Here is a 21,158-nt window from a genome sequence, read left to right as displayed (position 1 = left end):
CAACTCAGTATCCTGTACCTGCCTTCTCTCCATACCCCCTGATCCCTTTAGCCACAAGGGCCACATCTAACTCCCTCTTAAATATAGCCAATGAACTGTGTGGCCTCAACTACATTCTGTGGCAGAGAATTCCACAGATTCACCACTCTCTGTGTAAAAAATGTTTTTCTCATCTCGGTCCTAAAAGATTTCCCTCTTATCCTTAAGCTGTGACCCCTTGTCCTGGACTTCCCCAACATCGGGAACAATCTTCCTGCATCTAGCCTGTCCAACCCCTTAAGAATTGTGTAAGTTTCTATAAGATCCCCCCTCAATCTCCTAAATTCTAGCGAGTACAAGCCGAGTCTATCCAGTCTTTCTTCATAAGACAGTCCTGACATCCCAGGAATCAGCCTGGTGAACCGTCTCTGTATCTCCAAGCTAAAACTGAAGTGGGGGCCTACCTTTGCCGTTGATCTTGATGCTCATGGGCATGTGGGTTGCCATGGCGAAGAGGTTGTGCTGTAGGGCCTGCTGCATCAGGCGTTGCTGGTCCTCCGAGATCCGGGCCACCCTTTTGTCCGGAGGCTCGCCGCTCTCCAGCTTGTCTCTCAGTTGCTCCAGGGTGATGGGCAGCCCCGAGTGGTGGCCGCCCAGCGTGAATGGGATGTGTATACGGCCTGGGCCGAGAGAGCAGCTGGCCAATCCATCCTCTGTGTGACGGAGACAGAACACAGGCCCGGGGCAGGTCAGTGCTGTGTATTGGGCTAAATAGGTTTGTCCCGTACGGGACCGCCCTTGTCCCGTATTTGACCGCTACTACTCGGGTCCGGCCCCTGCCCTTGCCTCACCCGTCCCGACGTAGTGCAGCCCGTGGAGTGCAGCAGCAGCATCCCGCCAGCAGCCCCGTTGGTCGGTCAACAACCCGGCCATCCGTCCGACCTTCGGGCCTTCGCTTACCGCCGACACCACCACCACCCCTCCTCCTCACGGCCGTTCATGAGTTGGACGGGGCGCCGGACTTAGCGGGCAGCCCCCGGGCCAAAACTCCTCAGCTGGCCCCGCCGGCTGGGCTTTGTGTGCAGTCCAGCACCCCGGGCCAACTCATCGTTCACTCAGACACGGCCCAGTCGGGCAACGGATTGCCGTGGGGAATTTGTCCCGGATTTTGATCTTTTGCCCCTTATTTTTGCGAGTGAGAAAGTTGGCAACACTGACTGCTCTGCACCGCTCACCCACACAGCCCAGTAGCACTCACACATGGATGGGAGGGTGGGAGGGAGGGGGAGAGAGGGCGAGTGGATAGGGAGGAGAGGAAGGGAGAGATAGGGAGAGAGAGAGGAAGAAAGGGGAGGGGAGGGAGGGGGGGGGGGGGGGGAGGAGGGGGGGAGGGGGAGAATCTACATCGAGAACATTAACATGGAACGGAAACACGGGTGAGAGATTGAGGGAGAGCCTGAGGCTCTTGGTTCCCTGGGCCAAAAGAGAGGGAGTGTCGGAGAGAGGGGGAGGGAGGGAGAGAGGGAGGGAGAGAGGGTGAGTGGGAAGAGCGGAGAGAGGGGGAAATACTTTATCTATCTCTGCCTTAAAAAATATCCATTGACTAGGCCACAGCCATCTCTTGAAATGAATGCTCGTATAGAGTTTGCTTTCTTTTACTACCAATTCGACTGGCAAATTAACTTTTTTTGGGGAATCCTGCACCAGTACTCCCAAGCCCGAATCCTGCACCTCCGACTTCTGGATTCTCTCCCCACTTAGAAAATAGTCCACGCCGTTATTCCTGCTACCAAAATGCACGACTACACACTATGCAACACTATATTCCATCAGCCACTTCTCTGCCCACTCTCCCAACCTGTCCAAGTCCTTCTGCAGTCTCCCTGCCTTCTCTACACAACCTGTCCCTCCACCTATTTTCGTATCATCTGCAAACCTGCCCACCAAGCCTTCAATCCCATCGTCCAAATCATTAATATACGACGTGGAAGAGTAGCGGCCCCAGCACCGACCTCTGCGGAACTCCGCTAGTCACCCAAAAAGCCCCCTTTACATAGAAACATAGAAAATAGGTGCAGGAGGAGGCCATTCGGCCCCTCGAGCCAACACCACCATTCATTGCGATCATGGCTGATCGTCCCCTATCAATAACCTTCTCCCCATATCCCTTGACTCCACTAGCCCCTAGAGCTCTATCTAACTCTCTCTTAAATCCATCCAGTGACTTGGCCTCCACTGCCCTCTGTGGCAGGGAATTCCACAAATTCACACCTCTCTGGGTGAAAAAGTGTTTTCTCACCTCAGTCTTAAATGGCCTCCCCTTCATTCTAAGACTGTGTGGCCCCTGGTTCTGGACTCACCCAACATTGGGAACATTTTTCCTGCATCTAGTTTGTCCAGTCCTTTTATAATTTTATATGTTTCTATAAGATCCCCCCTCATCCTTCTAAACTCCAGTGAATACAAGCCCGGTCTTTTCAATCTTTCCTCATATGACAGTCTTTATTGCCCCTTTATTGCCACTCTTTGCCTTTTGCCATCCAGCCAACCTGCTATCCATGCTAGTATCTGCCCTTTGATATCATGGGCTCCCATCTTCCTCAGCACCCTCTTGTGTGGGACCTTATCGAAGGCTCTCTGAAAAACTAGGTATACAGCATTCAATTCCTCAGATGGACACCAAATGCCGGATTAACTTAGCGGGACAGGCAGCATCTCTGGAGAGAAGGAATGGGTCAAAATCATTCGTCAGACTGATAGTCGGGGGAGAGGGAGACTAGAGATAGGGAAAGGCAAGGTGTGAAGATAACAGATCAAAGAAGACGGTGTCAAAGAAATGTTGAATAGACTGGATAGACTTGGTTTATACTCTCTAGAATTTAGGAGATTGAGAGGGGATCTTATAGAAACTTACAAAATTCTTAAGGGGTTGGACAGGCTAGATGCAGGAAGATTGTTCCCGATGTTGGGGAAGTCCAGGACAAGGGGTCACAGTTTAAGGATAAGGGGGGAATCCTTTAAAACCGAGATGAGAAGAACTTTTTTCACACAAAGAGTGGTGAATCTCTGGAACTCTCTGCCACAGAGGGTAGTCGAGGCCACAGTTCATTGGCTATATTTAAGAGGGAGTGAGATGTGGCCCTTGTGGCTAAGGGGATCATAGGGTATGGAGAAGGCAGGTACGGGATACTGAGTTGGATGATCAGCCATGATCATATTGAATGGCAGTATGCGGTGCTGGCTCAAAGGGTTGAATGGCCGACTCCTGCACCTATAATTCTATGTTCAATGTTTCTAAGTTTGTTTAGATGTTCCAGAGTTCCAGAGGGAGTTAGATGTGGCCCTTGTGGGTATGGAGAGAAGGCAGGTACGGGATACTGAGTTGGATGATCAGCCATGATCATATTGAATGGTGGTAGAGGCTCGAAGGGCCGAATGGCCTACTCCTACACCTATTGTCTATGTTTCTATACAGCGCGGAAACAGGTCGGCCACCCAGTGGGGGTGACAACGAGGAACGCAACCAGAAAAATCTGGGGGGGGGGGGGTGAAACTAGTCGGAGAGCTAGGTTGGGGGAGGGAGGGAGAGAGAGGGAAGGGTTACTCAGTCTGAAGAAGGGTCTCGACCCGAAACATCACCCACTCCTTCTCTCCAGTGATGCTGCCTGTCCCGCTGAGTTACTCCAGCTTTTTGCATCTATCTTCGGTTTAAACCAGCACCATATATAACCATATAACAATTTCAGCACGGAAACAGGCCATCTCGACCCTTCTAGTCCGTGCCGAACACATAATCTCCCCTAGTCCCATATACCTGCGCCCAGACCATAACCCTCCATTCCTTTCCCATCCATATGGGAAGCACCTGCAGTTCCTTCCCGCACATCCCATTCCTTACTCCCGGTTGGAGGGCTGCGGAGCTGTGGGGAAAAGCGCGACGGGGAAGAGCAAAGCACGGAGGAACGCAGCAGTTACCTTTCTTGATGATGTGGCCGGAGGGGAGATGGGCACCATTGCTGGAGGAAACATTCATGGAGGACAGGTGGACCTTGGGGGGGGAGAGAAGGCCGGGGCCCGTGCTTGGCGAGTACCCAAAGAGAGCGGAGCTGTAGCTGGGCCTCCTGCCCTCCCGTCGGTTACTGTCGATGGCCGCCTGTAGCTCGGCAGGTGAGCTGAGCGATTGTTTTTCACATTCGTACGGGTAGAGGTATTTCATGTATCTGCAAGAGGCCAAAAACACGCCCGTTACACTCTTCCCCGAATCATATTTTAGTTTAGTTTAGAGATACAGCGCAGAAACAGGGTCCGCGCCGACCAGCGATCCCCGCACACTAACACGATCCTCTACGTCCACTAGGAACAGTTTTTACATTGACACCAAGCCAATTAACCTACAAACCTGCACGTCTTTGGAGTGTGGGAGGAAACCAAAGATCTCGGCGAAAACCCACGCAGGTCACGGGGAGAACGTGCAAACTCCGTACAGACAGCACCCAAAGTCGGGATCGAACCCGGGTCTCTGGCGCTGCATTCGCTGAAAGGCAGCAACTCTACTGCTGCGCCACCGTGATATGCATTCCAATACATGTGGAATTCTCTGCCACAGAAGGCAGTGGAGGCCAATTCACTGGATGTATTCAAGAGAGAGTTAGATTCATCTCTTAGGGCTAATGGAATCAAGGGGTGTGGGGAGAAAGCAGGAACGGGGTACTGATTCGGGATGATCAGCCATGATCACATTTGATGGCGGTGCTGGCTCGAAGGGCCGAATGACCTACTCCTGCCCTATTGTCCATTGAAACATATAAGATTGTTAAGGGCTTGGACACACTAGAGGCAGGAAACATGTTCTCGAAGTTGGGGGAGCCCAGAACCAGGGGCCACACACACACAGTTTCAGAATAAGGGGTAAAAGCCATTTAGAACGGAGATGTGGAAACACTTTTTCTCACACAGAGAGTGTGGAATTCTCTGCCTCAGAGGGCGGTGGAGGCGGGTTCTCTGGATGCTTTCAAGAGCGAGCTAGATAGGGCTCTTAAAGATAGCGGAGTCAGGGGATATGGGGAGAAGGCAGGAACGGGGTACTGATTGGGGATGATCAGCCATGATCACAGTGAATGGCGGTGCTGGCTCGAAGGGCCGAATGGTCTATTGCCTATTGTCTGTGGCCGCGAGCACTCACTGTGTCCTGAGTGTAAAGGCTGCGCTGGTAATTGAGGTAGGTAGGTTCAGACCCTTGGTGATTTCCCGCCAGATCTTCTTGTTGATCACTTCCACTAGACCCCCCTTCTCCGTCACCAGTTTGTACAACATGTACAGGTCCAGCACCTGCTTGGCCATGATGGGAATCCTGTTCACCGGGGTTCCTGCAAAAGACAAGACGTGTTTTTTGGTCCATCAGTGAATTACTGTTAAAACACATTGTTGGCCTTCATAACAAGAGGATTTCCGTATAGGAGTAAAGAGGTTCTTCTGCAGTTGTCTAGGGCTCTGGTGAGACCACGTCTGGAGTATTGTGTACAGTTTAGGTCTCCTAATTTGAGGAAGGACATCCTTGTGATTGAGGCAGTGCAGCGTAGGTTCACCAGATTGATCCCTGGGATGGTGGGACTGTCATATGAGGAAAGATTGAAAAGACTAGGCTTGTATTCACTGGAGTTTAGAAGGATGAGGGGGGGGATCTTATAGAAACATATAAAATTATAAAAGGACTGGACAAGCTATCTGCAGGAAAAATGTTCCCAATGTTGGGCGAGTCCAGAACCAGGGGCCACACAGTCTTAGAATAAAGGGGAGGTCATTTAAGACTGAGGTGAGAAAAAAACGTTTTTCACCCAGAGAGTTGTGAATTTATGGAATTCCTGCCACAGAGGGCAGTGGAGGCCAAGTACTGGATGGATTTAAGAGAGAGTTCGATAGAGCTCTAGGGGCTTGTGGAGTCCAGGGATATTGGGAGAAGGCAGGCACGCGTTATTGATTGGGGACGATCAGCCATGATCACAATGAATGGCGGTGCTGGCTCAAAGGGCCGAATGGCCTCCTCCTGCACCTATTTTCTATGTTTCTATTACTTGTGTTAAAGAAAGAACTGCTCACAAACTGCTGGCAAAATCTAAGTCAGGCACAAAAATGCTGGAGACACTCAGCGGGGGAGGCAGCGTCTATGGTGAGAAGGAATTGGCGACATTTCGGACAGAAGGGTCTCGACCCAAAAGATGGCCAATTCCTTCTGTCCATAGATGCTGCCTCACCCACTGAGTTTCTCCAGCATTCTATGCCCACCAAGGACTTGTGTTATATGTTCACAAGTGATAGGAGCAGAATTAGGCCATTCAGCCCATCAAGTCCATTCAATCACGGCTGATCTATCTCTCCCTCTCAACCCCATTCTCCTGCCTTCTCCCCATAACCCCTGACACCTGTACAAATCGAAAGCATCTATGGAGCGAAGGAAATAGGCAACGTTTCGGGCCGAAACCCTGAAGGAAATAGGCTACGTTTCGGGCCGAAACCCTGAAGGAAATAGGCAACGTTTCGGGTCGAAACCCTGAAGGAAATAGGCAACGTTTCGGGCCGAAACCCTGAAGGAAATAGGCAACGTTTCGGGCTGAATCCCTGAAGGAAATAGGCAACGTTTCGGGCCGAAACCCTGAAGGAAATAGGCAACGTTTCGGTACGAATCCTGGAAGGAAATAGGCAACGTTTCGGGCCGAAACCCTGAAGGAAATGGGCAACGTTTCGGGCCGAAACCCGGAAGGAAATAGGCAATGTTTTGGGCCGAAACCCTGAAGGAAATAGGCAACGTTTCGGGTCGAAACCCGGAAGGGTTTCGACCCGAAACGTTGCCTATTTCCTTCGCTCCATAGACGCTGCTGCACCCGCTGAGTTCCTCCAGCATTTTTGTCTTCCTTCCATTTTTCTAGCATCTGCAGTTCCTTCTTAAACACCTGTACTAATCAATAATCCATCCATCTCCTTCTTGGGAAAATATCCATTGACTTGTGGCCTCCGCAGCCCCGTCTGCGGCAAAGAATTCCACAGATTCACCGCCCTGTGACTAAAGAAATCCCTCCTCATCTCCTTCCCAAAAGGAACGCCCTTTAATTCTCAGGCTGCGACCTCTGGCCCTGGGCTCTCCCACTAGTGGAAACATCCTCTCCACATCCACTCTGGCCAGTGGGATGAGATAAAGGCCGGAGCTATAAACGATGACTTACGGCATTTTAAGTGCGCTGGTACACAATTCAGTGATGGTTGGATCAATACAGGGTGACCTTGGCTGACATGGGGAGTTTAACACAGCGATTTAAGGCAGTACTCCCCACCCAGGCTGAACTCACCCATTTATAGAGATTAGGCAAGTCAGGCCATCTGATGTAATCACAAAGTGGTACTAATGTGAAGGTAATGGCCATGTATTTCATGGGCTGTGGAGACAGGTTCACAGCTTGTAACAATCTCCAACTTTAAATGGACGTGAATACCTTCTCTCCAGAGATGCTGCCTGTCCCGCTGAGTTACTCCAGCATTCTGTGTCTGTCTTCGGTTTAAACCAGCACCTGCAGTTCCTACCTACAAGTATGAAGAAGGGTTTCGACCCGAAATGTCGCCCATTCCTTCTCTCCAGAGATGCTGCCCGTCCCGCTGAGTTACTCCAGCGTTCTGTGTCTGTCTTCGGTTTAAACCAGCACCTGCAGTCTCAGTGTGCAGTCCCGGTGGCTCAGCACTTCAACTCCCCCTCCCACTCCGTCTCCGACCTCTCTGTCCTGGGTCTCCTCCATGGCCACAGCGAGCAGCACCGGAAATTGGAGGAACAGCACCTCATATTCCGTTTGGGGAGTCTGCATCCCGGGGGCATGAACATCGAATTCTCCCAATTTTGTTAGTCCTTGCATTCTCCTCCCCTTCCTCAGCCCCCCTGCTGTCTCCTCCCATCCCCCAGCCTTCGGGCTACTCCTCCTTTTCCCTTTCTTGTCCCCACCCACCCCCGCCCCCGATCAGTCTGAAGAAGGGTTTCGGCCCGAAACGTTGCCTATTTCCTTCGCTCCATAGATGCTGCTGCACCCGCTGAGTTTCTCCAGCTTTTTTGTGTAACCTACAAATCTCACTGTCGTTTGCTTTTGGATGATCCATGGGCCTTGTCCCACAATACGAGTTCATTCCAAGAGTTCTCCCCGAGTTTGCCCTGATTCGAACTCGGAGATTTACTGTAACGGCCGCTCGTCGGTACTCGGGGCTCTCGTGGACATTTTTCATCATGTTGAAAAATCTTCACCAGTCTTCCCGTGCTTACCTGCCGTTAGCGAGTCTTCCCGAGTACCTGCCGTTAGCGTTACGAGCCGCTAACAGACGTCCCCGAGCTCCGACGTACCCGCTACGTTCATTCTCCGCGCTTACCACGAGTTTGATTTTTTTTAAACTCGGGAGAGCTCTTGGAATGAACTCGTAGAGTGGGACAGGGCTATCAGCTCCTGGGATGAATTGCACTTGGAAAACCTGGAGGGTAATGCTGAGAGACACAAATACAGCGTGGAAACAGGCCCTTCGGCCCATCGAGCCCATGCTGACCATCGATCACCCGTAGCTCTGTGTTATCCCACTTTCACATCCACTCCCTACACACTAAGGGCCATTTACAGAGGGCCAATTTAAGCTTGAGTCAGTGGAGCTTAGCTTATTGTTACATGTACCGAGGTACAGGGAAAAGCTGATGGGTGTCTTTGGTCAGATTGGAGCAAGTTGTAGATGCAGTTGTATAGGGCTCTGGTACGACCATATCTGGAGTATTGCGTACAGTTTTGGTCTCCTAATTTGAGGAAGGACATCCTTGTGATTGAGGCAGTGCAGCGTAGGTTCACCAGATTGATCCCTGGGATGGCGGGACTGTCATATGAGGAAAGATTGAAAAGACTAGGCTTGTATTCACTGGAGTGTAGAAGGATGAGGGGATATCTTGTAGAAATATATAAAATTATAAAAGGACTGGACAAGCTTGATGCAGGAAAAATGTTCCCAATGTTGGCCGAGTCCAGAACCAGGGGCCACACAGTCTTAGAATAAAGGGGAGGTCATTTAAGACTGAGGTGAGAAAAAACCTTTTCACCCAGAGAGTTGTGAATTTAATGAGGAGTTGTGAATTTATGGAATTCCCTGCCACAGAGGGCAGTGGAGGCCAAGTCACTGGATGGGTTTAAGAGAGAGTTAGATAGAGCTCTAAGGGCTAGTGGAGTCAAGGGATATGGGGAGAAGGCAGGCACGGGTTATTGATTGGTGATGATCAGCCATGATCACAATGAATGGCGGTGCTGGCTCGAAGGGCCGAATGGCCTCCTCCTGCACCTATTTTTTATGTTTCTATGTTTCTAAGTGTGCTGTGTGATTCTATTTATCTCCTTTCAGCTAGTATGCATCAATAGTGTGGTGTTGCTACTCTCTCTTGTCTTTAGTCCAGCGTGATGTGATGTCATTGTGTATAAACAGTGTCGATATGGGAGTGAGAAGTCAAGTCAAGTCAAGTTTATTTGTCACATACACATACGAGATGTGCAGTGAAATGAAAGTGGCGATGCTCTTTCATTCAAGAACACCCTTGTTTTATAGCAAGTGCTGTAACCAACCAATTTTTGTCTCCTTCTCAAGAGTCCTCAATCTGAAAAATGAGGTGTGTTTCCCCAAAAGAGGCACAGAGTGCTGGAGGAACTCAGCGGGTCGGGCAGCATCTCTGGAGGACAAGGCTCGGTGATGTTTTGGGTCGGGACCCTTCTCCAGACTGATTGCATTCGAAAGGGAGAAAGCTGGAGGCGATCTGGCAGGTGGACAAAGCCCGGCAAGTGATGGGGGGAAACACACCCTTCGGCCCACCATGTCCGTGCCGACCAGCGATCCCCGCACACTAACACTATCCTACACCCACTAGGGACAATTTGCATTTATGTCCAAGCCAATTAACTTACAAAACCTGCACGTCTTTGGAGTGTGGGAGGAAACCGAAGATCTCGGAGAAAACCCACGCAGGTCACGGGGAGAACTTCCGCACAAACTCCGTACAGACAGCACCCGTAGTTGGGATCGAACCCGGGTCTCTGGCGCTGTGAGGCAGTAACTCTACCGCTGCGCCACCGTGAGGCCCGTCTCATGACTTATTATTCATTGAATAATAATAAATAGAAGGAGTTGCTGTTAATACGTCAGCGTAGTAAATATGTCAGTGGATTAGCAGTTTAAATGTTCGTAACAAAGGGCGGGTGGAAGGAAGAAGGAAATTTAATTAAAGCCCGGCTTTGAAGTAGATTTCCAAAACCTGTCTGTTTTCTCACATTGAAATTGTTGATTGAGTTTACGGGGATTGAATGGAAACTAATAGTCTGTCAGGGAGTGCGATTGGAAGCGTCAACATCGGGACAGGACAAAACCCTGCGTCTCTCACAGCTGATAAACATCTGTGCTGCCAAATGAGGAGCAGGAAGTGACTGGGAAGGCTGGCGCGACCTACCGCAGTATAAGGGAAGAAACTCTTCATGTCTGAAGCAAAGATCCTACAGCGAGCAAGATAGATCACTCGACGAAAAAGACATAGTACGGTCATGGGCAGATTCGTGGGTCATTTTCGGCCCCATTTCCGTAACCGGCTTCCGTCTCCGCACCAAAGATCCCGTAGCGGAGCAACGATAACTAGTGCGGAGACGGAAGCCGGTTACGGAAACATCCTCGTAAAAATAAAAGTTATTTGGGAAAAATCTTCTCATTTTCAGAATTTTAATTTATTAACACAAACTGTTCCCCCGCAACGTTGATTACACTGCGAGTCGGGTGGGGTCCGGTTACTGAAATGGATGAAAAAAAGGCCCACGTTCCGCTCCGTTGCGTACTACACGTCAGCCCATTGCATTTAGCAGGAGTGGTCTATCTTGCTCCGCTATAGGATCTTTGGTCTGAAGAAGGGTCTCGACCCGAAATGTCGCCCATTCCTTCTCTCCAGAGATGCTGCCTGTCTCGCTGAGCTACTCCACGGTCAACATGCCGACTTACTATGACTAAAACTACGAGTAAAAAAAGTATCGATTTTTTCCATGGCGACCTTTTTTTACTCGCGTGTGGAAAAAAAATATACGCGCCACCTAGCTGAGGCCTCGAGTACGCGGGGACTAATCTCGAGCATGAAGGAGAGTTACAAAGACCTCCTAGGACCTCTTGTCGACCATGCTGCGAGTATGAGTCGAGGGCAAACTCGCCAGAACTCGCGGATTAGGTCGCCCGAGTGGGACAGCCCCTTTACAGCGAGAACGTGCAAACTCCGTACACCCAGCGCCCGTAGTCAGGGTGGAACCTGGGTCCCCGGCGCTGTGAGGCAGCAACTCTACCGCTGCGCCACCGTGCCGCTCAATCTCTCTCCTAACCCTGGCCTTCGTGAATTAGAGGACCTCTCCCCCCCCCCACCCACCCCTTCTACTTGAAAGTTATGATATATTATATTACAATATCGACCCTGGTTGTGTGGCAATTAATTATATCTAAATTATATCTATCTATTAAAATCATTTGTAATGTATATTTGGGCTGCACATTTGCGACTGGAGAGGGCATCTGGTTTGTATTTTTGATGAGCAAATCTCACCCACAAAACTCTATACACACACACACACACACACACACACACACACACACACACACACACACACACACACACACACACACACACACACACACACACACACACACACACACACACACACACACACACACACACACACACACCACACACACACACACACACCACACACACACACACACACACACACACACAACCACACACACACACACGCACACACACACACACACACACACACACACACCACATACACACACATCACATACACACACACACGCGCACACACACACACACACACACACGCAAACCCACACAGAAATGCGCGCATGTGTAACACATATGTGCTTGTGTCTAGAGCCTCACTACCCCTAGTGATGTTGCCTGATCTGATGAAGGTTCCTGACCCGAAACGTCACCTATCCATTTTCTGCAGAGACGCTGTCTGACCCGCTGAGTTACTCCAGCACTTGGTGTCGATCCAAATTACAAATGCTTCCTCCGGCCAGCAGCTGCCACAGGTTGTGAATAGTCTAGTTTAGTGTAATGTCACGTGTACCGGGATACGGTGAAAAACCCTTTGCTGCGTGCTATCCAGTCAGCGGAAAGACAATACATGATCACAATCGAACCAGTGGTGGACAAAAGTGCTGGAGAAACTCAGCGGGTGCAGCAGCATCTATGGAGCGAAGGAAATAGGCAACGTTTCGGGCCGAAACCCGGAAGGGTTTCGGCCCGAAACGTTACCTATTTCCTTCAGGGGTGCTTTACACAGAGGGTGGTGGGTGTATAGATCGAACTGCTAGAGGAGGTAGTTGAGGCAGGTACTACCATAGGCTAGGAATTATTGTGTGTGTAGAGAGAGAGAGGGAGCGTGAGAACGAGAGTGTGTGTGTGTGAGAGAGAGGGAGAGAGTGTGCGAGTGAGCTAGAGAGAGGGGGGAATGGTGTGGGAAGAAACTGAGGAGCGACTGTTTAGAGGAAATGTGTGGCAGAGAAAGAGAAGAGGGGAAAGTGAAAGTGCCGGTGTGATGTGGATGTGAGCCGCTGAGAGTAAAGGTGCCCTGGAGATGTGGGAGAAGTCTCATTTAACAGGGGCAAGCCGTCCAGCCGGCCATCGGAGGCCCTGGCTGCTGTCTCCACCTCCTGAAGCCTTCATGATGAATGATTGTCATTTGGCAGATGATGATTAATGATGCTGGGGGTCGCAGGGCAGAATTCCAGAGGGGAAAGGTTGAAGGCCTTTCAATTAGCCCCTGCTTGGCTTTGGAGGTAGGTCTGGCCCAGCATGAAAAAATCACCGTCCAACTCCCCCCCTCTCCTTTTCCCTTTCATTTCCCCCCACCCCAAAAATAATATATCCAGGATGCCCGAATTGTAAAGGAGGTTCTTTGCTCCCCTGCTGTCCTGAATCTGATAAGAAATTAAAACCTTCCACTCTGGCACCAGTCCCCATATGCTTCTCATGGCTGGGAGCTGTTAGCTTTGGGCCGAGTGTAATCTAATACAGGCAGGCACTAATGAGATTCCCCCACCCCTCAAAGCAGAAAATCAGACTCAGATGGCCCGGTGTAACACTTGGGGATGGTGCGGGGCTCAAGGGGGCATGTTTGGGATCAGGGAGCCCCCCTCTCACACACACACACACAGCGCTCCATTCATCAAACTCCACAAGTCAGCATTCCAAGCGGGGAGTGCCTCCCCCAACAAATTCTTTTTTCATCCCTTCTTTTTGGCCCCGAAAAAAGGTTGCGCCAAGCCCCTGGACCGCAAGGCGAGAGAGCAGAAGGAAGCGGTGGAGACGGAGGAACCGCAAGTGCCGGTCCACGGGAGCAAAAAAAAAAAAAAAACGCAGAGGTCCTGGAGTAACTCAGCGGGAATGGGACGGCATTTCTGGCGAGAAGGAACGGGCGACGCTCCGGGTCTGAAGGAGGTTCTCGAGTACAACTGTCCATTCCAAAAGGGAGAGATTCCGAAGGTGGACACAGAATGCTGGAGTAACTCAGCGGGACAGGCAGCATCTCTGGAGAGAAGGAATGGGTGACGTTTTGGGGTTGAGACCCTTCTTCAGACTCTGTGGGTCGGGCAGCTACTCTGGAGGGGATAGAAAATGCTGGAGTAACTCAGTGGGGTCAGGCAGCATCTATGCAGAAGGCTCGATTGGGATCATGTATTGTTTAGGTTTAGTTTAGAGATACAGCACCGAAACAGGCCCTTCAGCCCACCAGGTCCACACCGACCAGCGATCCCTGCACACTAACACTCCTACACCCACTAGGGACAATTTTTACATTTACACCAAGCCAATTAACCTACAAACCTCTACGTCTTTGTAGTGTGGGAGCAAACCGAAGATCTCAGGAGAAAACCCAAGCAGGTCACGGGGAGAACGTACAAATTCCGTACAGACAGCGCCCGTAGTCGGGATCGAACCCGGGTCTCTGAAGCTGCAATTCGCTGTAAGGCGGTGACTCTACCGCTGCGCCACCCTGACCTATTTTCCGCCGAGTTGATAACGCACGACAAGAGCTTTTCACTCGGCCTCGGTAAACGTAACCACAAACTATACGCCAATTAGGGTCGAAGGGCCGAATGGCCGACTCCTGCACCTATTGTCTATTGTCTATTGATTCTTTTATTCATAGCCGAGAGGAATTTTTCTATTCCAAAGGTTGACACAAAATGCTGGAGTAACCCACAGCATTAACTGCATGGAGACGTGGGGGAGAGTGCGGAGATGGGGGGAGGGGAGTGGGGGAGGAACAGACTGCACCCGGAGATTGACATGTCAAGGCCAGACCTTGGTGGTCAGACGTACATCTTTCCCATTCCCACAATGTACAGCTTTAATGATCGGAGGCTAATCTCAAAGCAGTAGCTGTGAAGGCCCTTCTGTGTCGTGCAACAGGTTAGTTAACCTTGCAATTAATCAGATGGCCTGACAGTTTGATTTGAAGGTTAGAATTTCCATTATTTGTTAACATCATCAATAAGTGCCCCGTGAGGTTGGCTAATCAATCTGCCAATGGCCAGTGGCAGAGAGAGTGCTCCTGACGTCGGGAAACATTTCCGCCTGTCTTCCACGTTACCTGTCACAGGCTGCAATGGAAATGAACCGGGAGATGGAGGTTTATACCGAAGATAGACATTAAATGCTGGAGTAGCTCAGTGGGTCAGGCAGCATCTCTCGAGTGCGTTTTCAGTTTCAGTTTAGTTTGTTGTCACGTACTGTGAAAAGCTTTCGTTGCGTGCTAACCAGTCAGCGGAAAGACAATGCATGATTACAATCATAAGTCATAAGGTGATCGGAGTAGAATTAGGCCATTCGGCCCATCATGTCTACTCTGCCATTCAATCTATCTCCCCCACCTAACCCCATTCTCCTGCCTTCTCCCCATAACCCCTGACACCTGCACTAATCAAGAATCGATATTTTTCTGCTGTGTGTCTTTTAGACCTGCAGCTACGTTGAGGCGAGCCAGGCTGACGTGTTAACGTCCGGGACAATCAGACCTCGTTCACCATTCGGTGGCCGGTGTTTGGGGCAACTGGTGACCATGTGCCCCAAACACATCGTTCGATCTAACTCTGCCTTAAAAATATCCACTGACTTGGCCTCCACAGCCTTCTGCGGCAAGGAATTCCACAGATTCACCACCCTCTGACTAAAGAAATTCCTCCTCATCTCATTCCCAAAAGAACGTCCTTTAATTCTGAGGCTGTGATCTCCAGTCCTAGACTCTTCCACTAGTGGAAACATCCTCTCCACATCCACTCTATCCAAGCCTTTCACTATTCTGTACATTTCAATGAGGTCCCCCTTCCATCTTCTAAACTCCAGCGAGTTCAGGCCCAGTGCCGACAAACGCTCATCATAGGTTGGGTCATTTAGAGTGTACAGATACATGATCAGGGATAGTTACATGGCTGTCCCACTGTACGAGCTAATTCAAGAGTTCTCCCGAGTTTCCCCTGATTCGAACTCGGAGATTTACGGTAATGGCCGCTGGTGGGTACTCGGGGCTCTCGTGTTGAAAAATCTTCACGAGTCTTCACGAATTTACCGCGTTTCCCGAGTACCTGCCGTTAGCGTTACGAGCCGCTAAGAGGCGTCCCAAGCTCCGATGTACCCGGGAGAGCTCTTGAATGAACTTGCACAGTGGGACAGGGCCCTTGAAGGTAAGAAATCTTGTTGCAGGAGTAGATATTTTAAGAATGTGGAGCGATTGCAATATGTGTTTGTAGATCTGGTTCTGTGGCCAGCCCGCTAATAGTCTCCTGGGTTGGGTGATGGGTGATGTTTCAGGTCAGGACATCTTGGCTACTTCACCCAATGGACTGTCTGACCCTATCCACTGCCCCTCTATGTACTCGCTAGAATTTAGAAGATTGAGGGGGGATCTTATAGAAACTTACAAAATTCTTAAGGGGTTGGGACAGGCTAGATGCAGGAAGATTGTTCCCGATGTTGGGGAAGTCCAGGACAAGGGGCCACACACAGTTTAAGGATAAGAGGGAAGTCTTTTAGGACCGAGATGAGAAAATCATTTTTCACACAGAGAGTGGTGAATCTGTGGAATTCCCTGCCACAGAAGGTAGTTGAGGCCACACAGTTCATTGGCTATGTTTAAGAGGGAGTTAGATGTGGCCCTTGTGGCTAAAGGGATCAGGGGGTATGGAGAGAAGGCAGGTACGGGATACTGAGTTGGATGATCAGCCATGATCATATTGAATGGCGAATGGTGCAGGCTCGAAGGGCCGAATGGCCTCTACTCCTGCACCTATTTTCTATGTTTCTATACATTGTCTCCACCCCACTTTGGCGATCAACTTCAAACTCAGTTTGATTACAATCCTTTGAAGCTCCCCCCGCCCCCCCCCCCCCCAAAAAAAATAAAGTTTACAGTGGCAAAAAGTAATAAGCTAACGTTATTAACGCAATATTGTTATTTAAACAGAGAGCCCAGTTAAATATTAGCCTGCTGGTCTGTGAGATGGCTGTGAGTTGTAACTTTGTTCTATATCTGACAGCATCATATTAGGCAAACACTTATAACCCAGATAGCCTTTCAGCCAGTGAAAATGTTCCTAAGATACTTGCGACATGAAAGCGAGCCCAGGTTGGCTGTTGTTATGCAAGCTGGACTACCTTGGAGAAGCAAGGCAAAACCATCAAGAGGAATGATTAAATATTAACGCTGCACTTTATCACATTGATAACAGATCAGTCCTGTCGACAGGCAGCTTCAACATCCCACACGGTACAACAGACCCAGGCAACCCTCAATTAAACAGTCTGCTGCCTTGAACTTTGGCCCCGCGCTGGATACAAATGCAGACCGTGTCGCAATGGGGGCAGCAGCATCAGCGATGGACGGGCTCTGCCAACACACGTGGGCTCAAGACACGCAGCCACCAAGGGGGGAAAGCTTGTACCTTGCCCTGCTGGTGTAAGTGGCGGGCAGAGGGACATGGGGCAGAGAGGGCACCGCTAGGTCCAATGTGCCTTCTTCTTCTTCTTTCGTGTGGCTTGCACAGCCTAAAGTTGTTGGACAACTTGATCTATTTGATGTTTAAGAAGGAAGGAAGGAATTGCAGATGCTGGAAAATCGAAGGTAGACAAAAATGCTGGAGAAACTCAGCGGGTGAGGCAGCATCTATGGAGCGAAGGAATAGGTGACGTTTCGGGTCGAGACCCGGAAGGGTCTCGACCCGAAACGTCACCTATTCCTTCGCTCCATAGATGCTTCCTGTTCTCGATCCAAAATGTCTTTATGGCTTTAGATTCACAGCCAATGGCATAAAATGGCTTTAGATGTATTTGCAAAATGAATTCCATTGTGGTTAATAACACAGTATCCACTATCTTAAGTGTTTAAGAAGGAACTGCAGATGCTGGAAAATCGAAGGTAGACAAAAATGCTGGAGAAACTCAGCGGGTGCAGCAGCATCTATGGAGCGAAGGAAATAGGCAACGTTTCAGGGCCAAAACCTTTCTTCAGACTGATGGGGGGTGGCGGGGAGAAGGAAGGAAAAAGGAGGAGGAGCCCGAGGGCTGAGGGAAGGGAGGAGACAGTAAGGGCTAACAAAATCTATGGAGTGAAGGAAATAGGCAACGTTTCAGGTCAAAACCCTGAAGGAAATAGGCAACGTTTCGGGTCGAAAACCCAATATTGCAGGTGCAGCAGCATCTATGGAGCGAAGGAAATAGGCAACGTTTCGGGTCGAAACCCGCAATATTGCGGGTGCAGCAGCATCTATGGAGCGAAGGAAATAGGCAACGTTTCGGGAGTTTCTCCAGCATTTTTGTGTACCTGTGTTCTATTTGATCTTCCATTTGTGCACGTCGAGTTGATTGCATTAGTCGAAACAGGGCGGACCACGTGAAGGTTGCAATCTTCCACCATGTCCAAGGTGCCCAGTCTCGGCAAATCAATGCCAGCTCAGTGCCGATGAGAATCATCCGTGATCACATTAACTCGAAGGGCCGAATGGCCTACTCCTGCGCCTATTGTCCATTCTCTATTAGGGACTGCCCACTGCACTGACGGCTAACTCTCAGTCATCACGCACACGCTGGGGGGCACGTTTTTTCTTCTTCTTCTATCAGAAATAATTAATTTAACTACGATCACGATACAAAAACAAAACCGCGGTAACACTCCCTGCAGCATCGTACAAAATCACCAGATTATCTAGAAGAAGGGTTTTGTCCCGAAACGTTGCCTTTTTCCTTCGCTCCATTGATGCTGCTGCACCCGCTGAGTTTCTCCAGCTTTTTTGTGTTTCGGGTCGAAACCCTGTAGGAAATAGGCAACGTTTCGGGTCGAAACCCGTAAGGGTTTCGGCCCGAAACGTTACCTATTTCCTTCGCTCCATAGATGCTGCTGTACCCGCTGAGTTTCTCCAGCATTTGTGTCTACCTTCGATTATCGACATGCTACATTTTCAAAGAACGACGTTACAATCCTGACAAATATTCTAAATAACTACGATACAACGATGTCCTTGCTAACCCCGGTAAAGAGGCGAGCGTCCGGCACTTCCGCCTGGCGCCGTGACTCGCGTGATGGCCAGTCCCACTAGGCAGTTCGGTGACGCAGAGTTCGGTAGAGTTGCCGCCTCACAGACCCAGGTTCGATCCCGTCTACGGGTGCGGCCCGTACTATTCTCCCCGTGGCCCGGGTACTGATTGGGGATGATCGGCCATGATCACATTGAATGGCGGTGCTGGCTCGAAGGGCAGAATGGCCTCTACTCCTGCGCCTATTGTCTGTCGTAGCGTATGGCCGTGAGAGAGGCAGTGGCGGGGACGAAAGATCCCATATCCGTGCTCCCTGGGCTCTGAATGGTGTACAGGTTTGGGGGACTGCTGTAGAATGGAGCAGTGTTCTGTTAGCAGTAAGAGAGAGGAAGGGGGGAATGCTAGGCACGGGTGGGGGGAGAGCTCTCCTTCTCTCCCTTCATTCATCTGGAAATTAAAATATCAAAAAACAAACTAGCCAACACAGAGGGGAGAGGATAATTTCAGCGCCCAGCTCACTTGGTGATTATTTTCACAAATCAAGCTAGCAGCCCTAAAATAAATCATGTTTTAGTCGGGTTACTGGAATATTTAGACTTGGGTTCCCAGTAAAGGCTTCAACGGTGGTCTGGCAGCACTGGTGGGAATAGAAGGCCGACCTCCCGAATCTACACACGCACCATCCCCTCCCGACTGGGGTGAAGGAAGAGCGTTTGTCGACACTGGGCCTGTACTCGCTGGAGTTTAGAAGGATGAGGGGGGGACCTCATTGTAGCGAAAGGCTTGGATGGAGTGGATGGGGGGGAGAGGATGTTTCCACTAGTGGGAGAGTCCAGGACTAGAGGGCACAGCCTCAGAATTAAAGGACGTTCTTTTAGGAAGGAGATGGGGAGGGATTTCTTTCGTCAGAGGGTGGTGAATCTGTGGGATTCTGCCACAGATGACTGGGGAGGCCACATGTCAGTGGATATTTTTAAGGCAGAGATAGATAGATTCTTGATTAGTACGGGTGTCAGGGGTTATGGGGGGAAGACAGGGGAATGGGGTTAGGAGGGAGAGATAGACGTGATTGAATGGTGGAGTAGACTTGATGGGCCGAATGGCCTAATTCTGCTCCTATCACTTATGACCCTTCTGCTTACATCCACCATCGGGCAGTAAAAAATCTTCTTGAAATGCCTTGAAAGGAAGTTCATCATGTCCTCCATGACACCGACTAACTCTTACAAATGCATATAGAAAGCAACCTATTTGGACTGCTCTACTATGCTGCCCATACTTGGACCATCTTTAGAACTATTTGACTGGAAAACGTGGTCTATCTTGGTACGAGTGACAATAATAAGCCAATGTCAATACCAATATCAAATCTCCTTGCACAGAAACATAGAAAAATAGAAAATAGGTGCAGGAGGAGGCCATTCGGCCCTTCGAACCAGCACCACCACTCATTGTGATCATGGCTGATCGTCCACAATCAGTAACCCGTGCCTGCCTTCTGCCCATATCCCTTGACTCCACTAGCCCCTAGAGCTCTATCTAACTCTCTCTTAAATCCATCCAATGACTTGGCCTCCACTGCCCTCTGTGGCAGGGAATTCCACAAATTCACAACTCTCTGGGTGAAAAGGTTTTTTTCTCACCTCAGTCTTAAATGGCCTCCCCTTTATTCTAAGACTGTGTGGGCCCTGGTTCTGGACTCGCCCAACATTGGGAACATTTTTCATGCATCTATCTTGTCCAGTCCTTTTGTAATTTTTTATGCTTCTATAAGATCCCGCCTCATCCTTCTAAACTCCAGTGAATACAAGCCCAGTCTTTTCAATGTTATCATACACACTTCAGTCAAAGAAACACATTATTCCCTATTTACCCATATAATATTGTGTACATCAATCAGCGCGGCACGGTGGCGCAGCGGTAGAGTTGCTGCCTCACAGCGCCAGAGACCCAGGTCCGATCCTCACTACAGGTACTGTCTGTGCAGAGTTTAAATGTGGCTGTGTGGGTTTTCTCCGGGGTACATTCCAAAGACGTAAGCCTTAGTTAGACTAAGCGGAGGCTGGGCGATCGTTTCGCCGAACACCTCCGCTCGGTCCGCAAGAACCAACCTGACCTCCCGGTGGCTCAGCACTTCAACTCCCCCTCCCATTCCCCGTCCGACCTCTCTGTCCTGGATCTCCTCCAAGTCAAGTCAAGTCAAGTCAAGTTTATTTGTCACATACACATACGAGATGTGCAGTGAAATGAAAGTGGCAATGCTCGCGGACTTTTGTGCAACGGACAAACAACAAAACAACCAAACAAATTATAAACACAATCATAACACACATATTCTTTTACATAATACCATGGCCAGAGTGAGCAACACCGGAAATTGGAAGAACAGCACCTCATATTCCGCTTGGGGAGTCTGCATCCCGCGGGCATGAACATTGAATTCTCCCAATTTTGTTAGCCCTTGCTGTCTCCTCCCTTCCCTCAACCCTCGGGCTCCTCCTCCTTTTTCCTTCCTTCTCCCCGCCACCCCCCATCAGTCTGAAGAAGGGGT

The 21,158-nt window shown here is 49.9% G+C and overlaps 1 protein-coding gene across 1 annotated transcript in view; it reads right to left on the bottom strand.

Annotated features, from left to right (window-relative positions):
* LOC129713683 (AT-rich interactive domain-containing protein 3B-like) overlaps positions 1 to 21,158 on the bottom strand; it is a 118,020-nt gene that overhangs the window by 6,824 nt on the left and 90,038 nt on the right. The window contains exons 6-8 of the mRNA XM_055662943.1: positions 5,162 to 5,345; positions 3,955 to 4,199; positions 444 to 692 (exon numbers count right to left, since the gene is read on the bottom strand). Coding sequence (XP_055518918.1) covers positions 444 to 692; positions 3,955 to 4,199; positions 5,162 to 5,345 — 678 coding nt within the window. The remainder of the gene's footprint in view (positions 1 to 443; positions 693 to 3,954; positions 4,200 to 5,161; positions 5,346 to 21,158) is intronic.

Source organism: Leucoraja erinacea, chromosome 36 (genome assembly GCF_028641065.1).
Source record: "Leucoraja erinacea ecotype New England chromosome 36, Leri_hhj_1, whole genome shotgun sequence".
In the NCBI taxonomy this organism is placed as follows: domain Eukaryota; kingdom Metazoa; phylum Chordata; class Chondrichthyes; order Rajiformes; family Rajidae; genus Leucoraja; species Leucoraja erinaceus.
This window is presented reverse-complemented; position numbering and strand designations above follow the sequence as displayed.